This window comes from Dermacentor silvarum, chromosome 1 (assembly GCF_013339745.2).
Source record: "Dermacentor silvarum isolate Dsil-2018 chromosome 1, BIME_Dsil_1.4, whole genome shotgun sequence".
NCBI lineage: Eukaryota > Metazoa > Arthropoda > Arachnida > Ixodida > Ixodidae > Dermacentor > Dermacentor silvarum.
The window spans coordinates 45,450,776-45,464,210 of NC_051154.1; the positions used below are offsets into that span (position 1 = coordinate 45,450,776).

The window sequence follows — 13,435 nt, forward strand, 5'->3', positions numbered from 1 at the left end:
TGTCCAGTTACAGATTGCATTACATGCATGTATCAGTGTAAATCTGGATATATATATATATATATATATATATATATATTTATATATATATATATATATTTATATATGTGTGTGTGTGTGTGTGTGTGTGTGTGTGTGTACGTACATATACATATATACACACACACACGGTGATAATTTTTAAGTTTTATGGAATTTTTAAACATCACCTGAGGCAAATAGCAAAATTCTTGTCATTGAGCTTGATTATTGAAAGAGGCGGACATTATAAGAGAAATCGAAACATATTCAGCTAATTAACAGAATTTCACTAATTAACTTAATTAATTACTTTATGCCACTTATTGCACTTTACTAATTGTAGGCGGTGAGTTTGCAAGACATATCCATTCAAAATGTATTTCCAGGATGACACCACTTTCGAGATATGATTTGCCAAAGTGTGGGAGGAAATGCATGGGTATTCCAGTTACTTTTGTGCTTCAATGCATAAAAGAGCGTTTTGTTGAAGAAGTAAGTGGAACAACAATGCATTTTTACAGTGAGTTTGATGGTGCATATCTCCAAAGTGGTGTTATTCTGGAAAATTATTCAAATGGATACATTTTGCAAATGCACGGGCTACAATTCGTAAATTGCAGTATGTGCTGTAAGATAAATAATTAAGAAGGGAATTAGGAATTTTTCTTAATTTGAATGTGCATTTCGATTTCTCATGCAAGTAATGTCTGCCTCTCTTAATAATGCAGCTCAAGGACTATAGAATATGTTAGCTGCAATAGGCGATTTTTAAAAATTCCATAAAACTTAAAAATGATCACCCCGTATATTTTTTGGGTATCAAATGGACTTCACACAAACTTGTTTCACTTTGTTTAGAAATGAAACACTATTGAATTTGATTTTGAAATTTCACTATTTGAACACATCTAAAAATTAACTCTAAATAAAATTAAATTTGGGGTCTTACGTGCCAGAACCACCATCTGATTGAGGCATGCCGTAGTGGGGGACTCCGGATTAATTTGGACCACCTGGGGTTCTTTAGTGTGCACCTAAATCTAATTACACGGGTGTTTTCTGCATTTTGCCCCCATCGAAATGCGGCTCCCGTGGCCAGAAGAAATTAACTCTGGGGTCTCGCATAATAAACCATTGCAGAATGTGCAAAAAGAAGCAACACACACACAGGTGTATATGCTGCATGCAATTTCATCATGCAACACTGAGCTCACTGGGCGGTGTGTTGGCTAGGTAATGTGGAGGTGTTACTTTCTTTCTGCGTTTCCTGCTTTTAAATTGTGCTTCTGGTGATAGTGTTGTATGTGTATATGCCTCTTATTTTATGCATGTCTTGCGCATTTATTCATGATAAATTGGTGATACATTTCTTTGTCTTCTTTCTGTTGCATTGCCCAAATCAGCTATGGATGTGTTCACTTGCTCAACTTCTCACATTATTTAGCTCCGAGGTGCTTTTTTAGGCGTTGTGCTCGCAATAATACCTTCCTCTGCTTGTGACTACCGCTCCTTGGCTTCTGCTGTAGTGAGGTTTTGCTTTGTGTATTAAAAAGACTGATGATGCTCCTTTCACCCCCACATCATTTGTGAGGGAGGGGGAAGGGCTGTAGCATTTCGTAGACTTGTACATCAAGGCTGTTTCTAACCTGTGCATGCACCTGCTGTGTTGGCTTAGTGGATGTGGTGTTCTGAGCATGAGGTCACGTGTTCCCATTCCAGGCTACCGTGGCCGCATTTCAATTCGTGCAGAATGCAAAAATGCTTGTGCGCTAAACTTTGGGTGTGCGTTAAAAATTTTCAGCCGTATGAAATTAGGAGCCCTCTGTTATGGCATTTCTCATTGACGTTTGGTTAAATTGAGATGGTAAACCCTATCAATCAATCAATATTTACACGGCAGGATTTAGCCTTTCTGTTCTGACAGTGGTAGTTGAGCATTACATTTACACTTTTAGTGTCGGCACCGATCTGGCGCAGTGGGTCAGTGGCTGTGGCATTGTGCTGCTAAGCATGAGGTCATGGCTTCGACTCCCGGCCACTATGGCTGCATTTCAATGGGGGCGGAATTCAAAAATGCTTGCGTACCGTGTGCTTGTTAGAGAACTCCAGGTGGTCAGAATTAATCCGGAGCCCTCCACTACAGTGTCCCTCATGTCTGTGCGCAGTTTCGGGACAATAAGCTCCATAATTTCATTTCGAGTGCCACCACCGTTGCCTGCTGTAGCGTCTGAATTGTAAAGTGTGTTTTGCTGGCTATAGCATTATGTTGTGATTTTGATTACCAACTGCGACAACAGCATATCACTTGTAGCAGACTGAAATAAATAAACTGTGTGCATATATTTAAGTGCACGTTAAAGACCCTTGATCGGTGAAAATTAATCCGCAGTTCTACCTGTGCCGTCACATAGCCTGAAACCCCATCAGTTATGTCTGCCACTGTCAGTAGCATATCAGTGGAATCTTGCTGGCATTACCTTACAAAACAGAGTAAAACAAAAGCAGCTTGTTTGATTATGTTGAATTAGATATTTCGTGAATAATCAAACCTTTTGAAGCTTCTGCAATGCCTTCAGCATTCTATTGAAAGTTCAGAAGCTTCGAAGTTCAGGTAATTGCCTCATGGGACCTTTGTCTTGTTATCTTGCAAAGAGATCAATTAATGTATAATTAAGTGTAGGTACTGGAGGTATTGCTATCTGCTTGTAAACTACTGCTGTACTAACTTCATAGGCTCTCAATAAACAGGGCTTGCTGTAACCAGAGCTTGTCGGTTTGGATGTATCCATATTTGGCAGCCATATTGCTTCCAACAGTTGTCACAACTGCTAACTGGTATCATGAGGCTGCAGGTTGAGTGTGCATGGGTAGCAGTTGGTGCTGTTTGTGACAAATTGTTCCTGAAAGACCACTATTGTATATAATGAATGCAAGGGTCTGCAGGCAATGTTACGGGCCAAGGTTCGGGGGTACCTTCAACAGCGTCTGCTTGGAGCTCGAACCAGGTTGACCATTGGAGAGGGTCCGGCAGGGAAGACGAGGTGACGTAAAAACAAATAACAAAAGTTTAATACAAGGTTACGGGTGAGCGGTATGCTCCAAAGAACAACGTACAAAAAAAGTTCAGCGTGGATGCACCCGCACGCTAGGGCAAAGCAAAGGTGTTCTCCACGTGGCTGCTGGCTTGCCTTACACCCTCCACCATCCAGGCACTTTCTCCCTCTCTTCTGCCCTACAGCAGGCTAGGGCAATCCAAAGGTTAGCAGAAATGGTAGGCGACCGGAGCCGGGTGAACGTTCTTTGTGGAGGAGCAAGGTTGAGGGCTGGACGACAGGTTTTGTCTCTGACCCTTGCGACTGACAAGTCTATTCATGTTGGCGAGCGAGATCGTTAGGCACGCCGATCACCATGCGTTTGCACGTGGTCCGAGCATGGTCGCTGAATGTGAATCGGAATTCACTATATACGGGGTCCGGGCATCGCACCTCTAAGGGAGAATCGTAACAGCAGCAACAAAATCATAACTCTTGGAGCTTGCAGGTTGGCCTTCTGTATAGATTAGTACCAATTAGCAGACAACCTAGACATGCAGTTGTTTTGTTTATTAATATGTCCCGATTTAACTGTATGTATGCTTTCACCATTTTTTTTTCCCTAGCCGACTGATGCGCGTCGAGCATTCCCCTGCTGGGACGAACCAGCCCTGAAGGCATCCTTTGATCTGACACTTGTCGTCCCCAAGGGTTACACGGCACTCTCCAACACCGTAATACTATGTTTTTTTTTAGTTTTTTTTTTAACTTGGGCCTAGATTTGCAAATGCAGTTGAACCTCGCTATAACACTGTTACGAGTTGTCCGATACACCGAAGTAAGTGTAAAATTGGGGCGTTCTGCCCCCCTCCCAACAAAATGTCAATGTGTGTGTGTGTTGGATGTGACTGTTATAACAAGGTTCAACAGTGATAGGTAGCAGTGTGTCATCCATTATTGCTGCCATTTTTGCTTGGTTTATTTTACAAGCATAGAATAAAAAGTGCAGTGCATTATGAAGACTATCTATTAGATGCCAATGCCATGTTTCATTCCTCTTGAAACAAGTGTTGCAGAGGAGTCAATTATGAGCTAACAAATTAAAAAAGAATAACAATGATGTCTAGTTCAGGGTTTGAGCTGATATAGTGAGCACCTAAAAGTCTAGCCTGAAAGTTACTTCAAAAGGTTTGTTTCCTTTTACATAGTTTTCTCATAAGTCTGTGCACTAAATCTAGTCAGTTGTTCTGCTAACAAACGAATGCCTCCTGAAACTTTTGATGAATACCTTGAACAAGATCATGTGCCATCTTGACAAGTCGCAGTAGACAAACTGCTTTAGAGTCCTTGATTTGGATAAACTGATGTCTTATAAAAGTTTTGTAGTGAATTTAAGAGCCACATGCTGAGAATTTTATAGCCTCTCTTGTTAATGTTTGTTCTGCTAGAGAGTCAGGTGAATTGCACTTTCAGAAATGATTTTAAAAAGACTGCATTCTTCCTGAACAGACAATTCTCTTTCAACAAAAATACAGCCTTCTTGAATTTTGTTCTCCATCAGTGTGTTCCAGTTTCCACTGGAGATGAATTCACAGTGGTATTTTCAACATCCAGTGTATCAGTAAATCATTTTCTGAATATTACTTTAGAAATAATTCACCCAAATTCTCAAAAATGTCCATGTTAGCAAAAAAAGATACATTCCTCTAGAGGGCTGTGCGAGATGTCTGCAGTTGCAATTTTGATAGATTAAAAAAAAAGAAAAAAAAATTATATACAGGGTAGGGTGTCCCAGCTATCGCGCAACACGATTTAAAAAAAAACGGGAAACAGGAACAGCATTACGCAAAGCAAGCCTATTGCGTATTGTTTCCAGTACAGTGGAGTAGCTGTCAGTAATTTTTTCGTTACTGAGATTTCATTAGGTAATTGTAATTAATTATCCAACTCGAGAAGTACTGTCCTAATTATCAGTGTCAATGAGAAAATTGTAGAGCAACATGAAAAACTCTCAATACAGCTTTCTGTTGCTCAATACATGCTACATAAAAGTGTTCTTCCGAGCGTGAAAGAAGCCCGCGAATACATGCAAAGTACCTCGAGCGGCCAGTCGCGCAGCAATTCTGCGTGTATTCGCGGGCTTCTTTCACGCTCGGAAAAACACATTTATGTAGCACGTATTGAGCAACAGAAAGCTGTATCGTGAGCTTTTCATGTTGCATTTTTTTTCAGTAGTCTGTTCATCAATAGCACTTAAACAATGTACTGTAAAAGGTGAAGTGTTAATTTTTGATCATGCATGTTCAGGAATGTCCTTGCGCAGTGGAAGTTACCCTAACAGTGCATATATATATATACTGTGCAGTGCTTGTGGTGTCAGGTGGGTAGTGGTTGTTAATTTTGTTTGTTTCTAATTGCAAACACAGAATGTAGTCAGTGATGTGGACTTTCCTGGCGACCCAATGCTGCGCGTGGTCACCTTTGCCACAACACCAAAGATGTCCACCTACCTGGTGGCCTTTGTTCTGGGCGAGTATGATTATGTTGAAGGAACTTCCGATGATGGAGTTTTGGTCAGGATCTACACACCCAAAGGCAAATCTGAGCAAGGAAATTATGCCCTTGAGGTGAGCCACCTGCCTGAACACTTTCGGCTGAGAGGTTAGACTACATTTAGTGTTGTTAGTACTTGACAGTGGTCAAAAAAGGGATCGAATAAGGCTGGCTCTAGACTGAGATATATCAGTCGTTTGACCACTGGTGATCACACCGCAAGTCTACATCTTCCTTTGTGTCTTGTTTGAATTTGGTTTAGTCAGGGCTTCTGTAGTACAGAACTGGCATTTCCAAAATTCATCCATGTAAACCACAATTTTATGTTCGCGGCAACCTTACTGTTTGGTACAAGTTAATGATTTTGTTGTGAAAAGGAACAATGCAGTGTCACCAGGTGATATGATTTTTAACCTATTCTTAAAAATGATTTTCCAGGTACTTTTCTTTGTGTAACTGTATGCGTAGCTCTTTTTGGATACTAGTGTGAAGATTGAGTGCGTTGGTACTGTAGTACAAACGTGATACAGCGCAGCAAGGAATCGGAAGATACTTTCCGCTCTGTATCAAGGCGACCCTTTGTATAGTGTTGTGGGTAAATATGCATGGCTAGTATGTATGACCTCAACAATCGCCGCAGTTTAGTTGTTGCATTCGATTAGGTGTTGCAAATGTTCGGACGAGTTGGTTCCTGCCCCCCTCTTTTCTTTTCTTGGTATTTTTGCAACTGATATCCATTTCCCCCTTTTATGAAATACCACCATAAACCATAAAGTCACTTTTTTTTAAATTTGTGGTCTATTTCACTGAGGGGCGGTCACTGAGGGTGGGGGGCAGAGGGGCCATGATATACTTGCCACGTACACTACTCCACGAGTCTGCTTTTGTATTATACATAAGTAAAGGAGTACTGACACAAAAAAAATTTACATCTTGTCTTTTCTGTTGTAGTAAGTAGCTAATGGCCCAGTTATCATGGAACGAAACCTTGTTGCTTCAGTGTGCGATGTTAATTATTTGAAGCTTTGTTTATAGCGAACAGTCCAAGTTTTGATTTCAAAGCGCAGTGGCAGAGGCCGGTCGGTTTGTATACACAGCTGCTTATGTGATTGCACAAAACTGTGACACCAATGATGCCGTGCGAGATTCATTGTTGCTGGTTATTTTTGTCCATCTACGTATACATCTGTCGCGCGATGTCCTTTCCATCCTCGTCCTTATTTCGTCATCCAGCGGTGACAGTTTTATGCAGGCGGAAGTCTCTGCCATACTAGACGTGGCTGATCACATTTAGGCATAGGCATCTTCAAACCAACCGCCTTTCCCATGTGAGAACCCTGCTACAATGACTGCTTTGCTTTCAGCAACTGCTGGTAGGCAACGACACATCTCTATGCTAGCGCTGCCTTGGCAACAGCTCGCTTCCCCATAGATGAAGGCAAATTCGTATTTTTTTTATTAAATACCAGGCAAGTTAGAGTGCTAAGTGTTATAATGAACCATTCAGACAATAAAATGCGATCTTTCTGCAAATTTTCAGTAAAGCAAAGCAGAGGTAAGCTTAAAATGAAATTTTTTTCTACACTCGAAATAAAGTGATCAAATGCGGCTGCTCTTCAGCAGGGTCCATTCTTTGTGTCCAGTGGCACGTACGAACTCGGTCCACTTCTGCCACTGAGGGCCATTGCGGGGAAACCTAGGTGACTATACCCAATCCTGGGTGTGTTGGGCTGAAGTCAAGGATGCAGTGTGCATCCTACATTGTGCTGACTCATTTTACGCGTAGTCTGTGCAGCACAGTCAACTTGGATAGTGCAGCAAATCTTCCAACAGGTATGACAAAAACTGTTGCAGCGACACAGAGACCATCCTACTATGACCAACTATCATGGAAGACTGGGAGTGCTGCAATGAAGGGCTAGATTGTGGGACGAGCAAGAGCACGTACAATGAGCATGGTGCTCAACACATACTCGTGACGTATTGCTGTTGATGATAGGTTCTGAGATGTTTACAAACAGACCTTGTTGATGTCACTTACTTTAAAACTGATTTTAAATATGTTTTAAGCTACATTCGGTCATTGATATTTTGTAGATGAAGTCGTGTGTCCATGGAATTCGATCTCACAAGTTATCAGACTTCGAAATTTTGTGCCAGTAATGTACAGCTGGTGTCATATCTGTACTTGATCAATGACCGTCTACATTCCAGGTAGCTACTCGTGCTCTGCCTTACTATAAGAACTACTTTGGAATTGCCTACCCACTGCCAAAAATGGACTTGATTGCTGTACCTGACCTTGCTGCAGGTAACCTACACAGTTGTCTGTCTGTTGTATTTGTGGATGTTCTTCATGACTGCAGTTTGCACCGGGGCTATCTTTCATACGTTTTGTGTTTTGGTAGGAGGTACAGCAAGAAAGCAGATGCTAGTTAGTTCAGTTTTTTGTAACCATCTCTATAAAATGCATGTGTTTTTCTTCTTTCACAGTCTTGACTAGTTGGTTTCAGTTTATGCACAGTGTTTTTTCTTTAAACTTCCATGGTCACAATGCTATTTTATACATATGTTGTTCAAGGTACATAAAGTGCAAAATTTAATAATATATCTTCAATATAGAAGGTGTGGGTTGAAGAACAATTTTTTTTTTTTTGAAAAATATCGCTTTTCTGATTTCTCTTGCAAAATGATGCATGATAATAGAGAGTTTTAGAATAGGGCTTTGCGTTTGCGAATAGCATCTTGCGCTTGCAGCGCCACTACGGTGTCAAAGCAAAACTATTCTAAATATTAAAATAAACTATACCATTTTATGATAGGAAGAGTAATTTTGACTTTCGTGGTTTTGCGTTTAATTACAATTGAGAGGTTATTTTATTAGCAGCAAGCGATTTGTTGCGCCTAATTTTGAGTAACCAACTTGACGTGTCTTCACCAGCCAAGCTAATCCACGTTAGGCCTACGAGCCATGAAATCGACAATCGAATTCGGAATCAGCGGCGTCTAATGAATCAATCTTCACTACACACGTTAGTTTAGAGAAAGCGATAACCGCAGTCACTTCTCTTAGCTTATGAACTTCACGCGTTACCAAGAATCAAGCCGAGTTTGGTACTCGGAGAGCCGTCGCTTCGATGGGTGCCGCCATGTTTGTTGACGCAAAGCTTTTGGGGCTGCTTTTGGGGCTCCCGGTAAATCGGTGAAATAGCGTGCCCAACGCAAAACCCAAACGCAGTTAGCGCCTAGCGCATGCGCAGTGGCGTCGACGCTATTTCTTTGGGGCCCCTATTCTAAAACTCTCTATTGTTAACTCTATCGGCATAGATGCTTTTGCCATAATATCTTACATTGCCCTCTACTAATTCACAAGCCGGAATTACAACTGAAGATTTTAAAAATATTGGGCTACTGGCATGCCTTTGTTGTTTTACATGCTTTTGATATGCAGTCAAACCTTGTTATAAAGAAGTCACAGCTGACATGACTATGCTTTCATTATAGCCAATATTCGTTATACGTATATATTCATTACATGCTGATATTAGCGAGAAAGATTTTTAATTTACTTCGCTATAATCATATCTGTTATATTGTGGTTTCACTGTACAAACCAACTACAGTAAAAGCTTGTTAATTTCGAATTTCACAGGGATGCTTAAGGAGTTCGAATTAAGCCAAATTCGAGCTAAGGAAGTCATTGAATAACAGCCAGAATAGAGATCGGGTTGCTAGAAAGCACTTATAACTCACAATATTTATCGACCAAAATAGTCTGTGATCATTTTTTGCTTCTTTTCTGAAAATGATGGTCACCAGTTTGTCTTTCAAAGCGTGAAAGTGACGGACAGCTTCATCTTCACCCTTCTTGAAGTTGAAAAATAGATGCGCGACACTGAGCGCTTCCTTTACAGTAGCCAATGAATTTTTTGGACTTGATGGATATTTCGGACTTCATATATGCTCCGTCAGGGTTCCCATAGAGCTAATGCAATTTTTCGACTGATTTTTCGTAGGAATTTAGGCCCCAAAGTATGATTTTCCGGACGAAATTGCTCGTTCCGAGCCACACTACCCGATCTTGGGTGCCACCATGTTGTATTTTCCGCTGGCTTAACTTCCAGTGGCCTGCTCTATGGCCTCCAAGATTGGGAGTGCACGCTGTCAGTAAAGAGTGCGTGCCATGCTCTCGTCTTGAAAGCCATGCTCGCTCTTCCTTGGCTGACAAAACGCTCCAGGGGACGGCACTTTTTCCGTTTTCGGTCAGCGCTATCGTCATAGCCACTTATTGTGGGTTCCTTTTTTTTTATCACTGCATGGCAGCGCGCAGTTCGGCAGCGTGCAGTTTGAATTATTGATGGAGGAGCCGATGCGCATGCAAAATAACGAGTTGGTTTACCCATAGAGGCCTATGCTGCATGACCGAATTGCGACAGTCAGTTCGAATCATCCAAAATTTGAATTAATGAGGTGCGAATTAACAAGCTTTTACCGTACTTGAGTGAGAACCTACATATGCAGAGCAGGGTACTGAAATGAGATATATATAGTATTTGAATTACTATAGATTACAGGTGTTCTGAAATATATATATTGCTAATGTGTTAGGGGTTGTTACTGTAATGTAAAACCCAAAATTATTTTGCTTTGTTTTTTGCCAGCGGCTATGGAAAACTGGGGCCTCGTGACCCATCGTGAGTCAGCTCTTCTTGTCGATGAGCAGAACACATCTGCTGAAAGGAAACAGAACATTGCCCTGGTTGTAACGCATGAAATTGCCCACCAGTGGTTTGGCAATCTGGTTACCATGGTAGGTTTCGATTGTACTTTGCTATGTTTGCATCTCACATAAAACATGAGTATTCTTTCTAAAAACGACCACACTTGCCTTTGTATACACATACCCAGCATAAGAAGCCAGTTCAGTGTGAGGCACAGAACTACTATGTTTGTGGTTTAGTTTGAATTTTGTCAAAGAATCCAGGGAGCAAGAAGGAACCAAGCTAAAGATGTACATTAGAGGGGCCTCTCAACACTTTTTGAACATGTAAAAAAAAATGCCTCTGCACTAGATAATGCTGTCAGAAATGGCTGGACCATACATACTAGACTTCCCTTGGCTAATCGTACCATGTTTTCTTGACCTGATTTCCCGTACACTCTTCCAAGAGTCGACTTCAAAATCTAGCTTTTGTTCTAAGATAGAAAGAGCAATAAGGCTGGTCTTATTGGCTTTCTTAGATCATGCAGAAGCCATTGATACCATGCTTAGTGAAATCTGAGCAACTCATTTTTATAAACTTTTCTGGAAGAATAAGTAAAGGAAACTTGCTTAAAATTAGAACCATATGAGATATACAAAAATGGACCTCATATTTGAAATAGTTTTCAGCACTGCAAATGTAAGAATAAAAATTTCTTTTTTAATAAATCTAGGGCCGAACTTTCCTTGATCCCTGAATACATTTAGAGATTACCACGTAATCTAAGAAGAGTTCTCCCCCTCCCCTAGTACACCTGAAAGACATTGGAACAACTCTAGTGCCACCAGAAGAATTCCTGGAAACTCCTAGACAATGCTAAGAGGCTCTCCTGCTTTATAAAAAAACATGTAGCTTACATGCAGCAACATGGGCACACTTCTCACAGTGCCATCCATTTCCAGCAGGACATGCAGACATGCTTGGCTAGCGAGCGCTCCGTGAGGTGGCCTTTACTTGAATTTTTTTCTTCTTGTGCTTGCTTCAAGAACGTATGAATCTTGCCGACAGCACATGCAGTCTCTGATAGATGGAAAGAAGTGTGCATGTCGCTAGTGCTGTATGCAAACATGACAGGCACTGTGTCTTGATAAAGGCTGTGCATGGCTGGACACTGGTATGGTGCACGAGATGAGCCCACATAACAACCGACTCGCACTGGCTCATGAGCAACAAGAGGTACAGGGGTTGTTAAAAGTTTCTAAGCCACAGCTTGCGCGAACACATTGATTTCGTGCCCTGTGGCGCGTCATGTATCGTATTTTAAGTGCCCCAAGGTTTCTTGAAGAGGGTAAGGGACACTGTTTATTGCCATCCACAGCTTTCGACGGCCAAAATTACTCCAGGAGCCGCGCCACTTGCTTGAGAGTGAACGTGTTCGCGCAAGCTGTCGCGTGGGAACTTTTGACGACCCCTGTACATGTTGTGAGCACAGCAGCGAAGACATCTGACACTGAAGTATAAAATAATAATGTGGAAACCATCGCATATTCTGGAAGCTAGAGGCACTGAGAGAGTCGTTGAAGAAAATCAAGTTCAAGGGCATAGAGAGAATAGGAATTCATGCAGGACTGGTGCATCCTCCTAATTGTTACTTTATGTACCATAAGTTCCTTTGTGCGCTTTGTGGATGGGAGAATAATGTGGTAATCATAATTGACACCTTCTGTGTATGCAATATCGTTAGTGCCTTTATAAAGCAGCTTTACTTTTAGGGCTGAAATGACTGCTCATTCGGTATTAGTGCCCTGAATTTTGTCTGTCTCTCTCAATTTTTTAGGAATGGTGGACCCACTTATGGCTGAACGAAGGATTTGCATCATTCATCGAGTTCCTCTGTGTGGATCATCTGTTTCCAAAATACCAAATTTGGACACAGTTTGTTACTGACTGCTATGCTCAGGCAATGGAACTAGATGCCTTGCAAAACAGTCATCCTATTGAGGTGAGGTATTTGTCCTTTTGTATATTGACACATTTTCTGTTGGCCTTTTTTTTTTTTTTGTTAAATAAATGTCTATACCCTCGGAACTCTAAAAAAAGAAAAAAAAAAAACTGGCAAGCATCAGTAACCTAAATAATTTACTAGAGTAGAACTGCATAGATCGGTGCATTCCTGTTGGTTACGTTTTATCGGCTCCTGCGTTATGAAATGTTAGTCTCATTTAGTTTCTATAGGGTTATGTGTAAAGCCGAAACCGCATGAGAGCGATTTTGTGCGCGACGGCGATAAGCGATGGTTTCGAGCGACGAAACGGGCTGTCGCGCGAACAGATCGCTCGTTCTTGTTGCTCGATCGCTTGGTTCTGGCAATCTAGAATTCGTCGCTCGTCGCCTGGAAGTGCTATGAGCGACTAGCCAATAGCGCGAAGCCGGAACTGGATATACCGTATTTACTCGGTTATAAGCACCCCCTCTTTTTCATAATCGCGATGCCCAAGTGAGGGGGGGTGCGTAACTTTTTGCCTCATTCGTAGTGCTGCCGCATGTGTTATCAAATGCTACATTTTCTTTTGGAGTGTGCGAATATTTGGAAAATTTCGAATACCATCGCATATTATGTTTTTAATACTACAGTGGAATCGTTCATACGATTCTGTATAAGACTTTTTTCTTACATTTTGTTTTCTCCTGGCCATTACTAGTAAGAGTAATGTACAGTGGAGTCTCATTGATACGATTCTGCATAGTATGTTTTTAGGAATATTACATTTTTTTCTTGTATACCATTCCTTTTTCTTATACAGTCAACGACAGATTTTTCGGACTCCCGATAGTTCGGACGCCTTCGCGATTCCGCCACGTACCCCATAGAGTCAATGTATAAAAACATCTGAAATTTTGGAGTCAAAAAACCTTCGCCGGTCTGATTTAAAAAATTTTTTCCCATGACCGCAGGTCCAAAACGGCATTAATTGAAGCCACCACCCCCGTCATTTTGATTATCCCGCCTCCTCGAACCGGCACTCTCGCACGCAGATCCGCTGGCAGCCGTAGCCACCACCGTGGCAACGTTACCAAGCTTCTTTCTGTTCGGTGCCGTGTTTTTCATTGAAATAATTCGCTGCG

The 13,435-nt window shown here is 41.4% G+C and overlaps 1 protein-coding gene across 1 annotated transcript in view; it reads left to right on the forward strand.

Moving 5' to 3' along the window:
• The window catches only part of LOC119461967 (puromycin-sensitive aminopeptidase), a 58,085-nt gene that overhangs the window by 4,769 nt on the left and 39,881 nt on the right, over positions 1-13,435 (forward strand). The window contains exons 5-9 of the mRNA XM_037723330.2: positions 3,680-3,787; positions 5,480-5,680; positions 7,821-7,917; positions 10,268-10,416; positions 12,147-12,311. Coding sequence (XP_037579258.1) covers positions 3,680-3,787; positions 5,480-5,680; positions 7,821-7,917; positions 10,268-10,416; positions 12,147-12,311 — 720 coding nt within the window. The remainder of the gene's footprint in view (positions 1-3,679; positions 3,788-5,479; positions 5,681-7,820; positions 7,918-10,267; positions 10,417-12,146; positions 12,312-13,435) is intronic.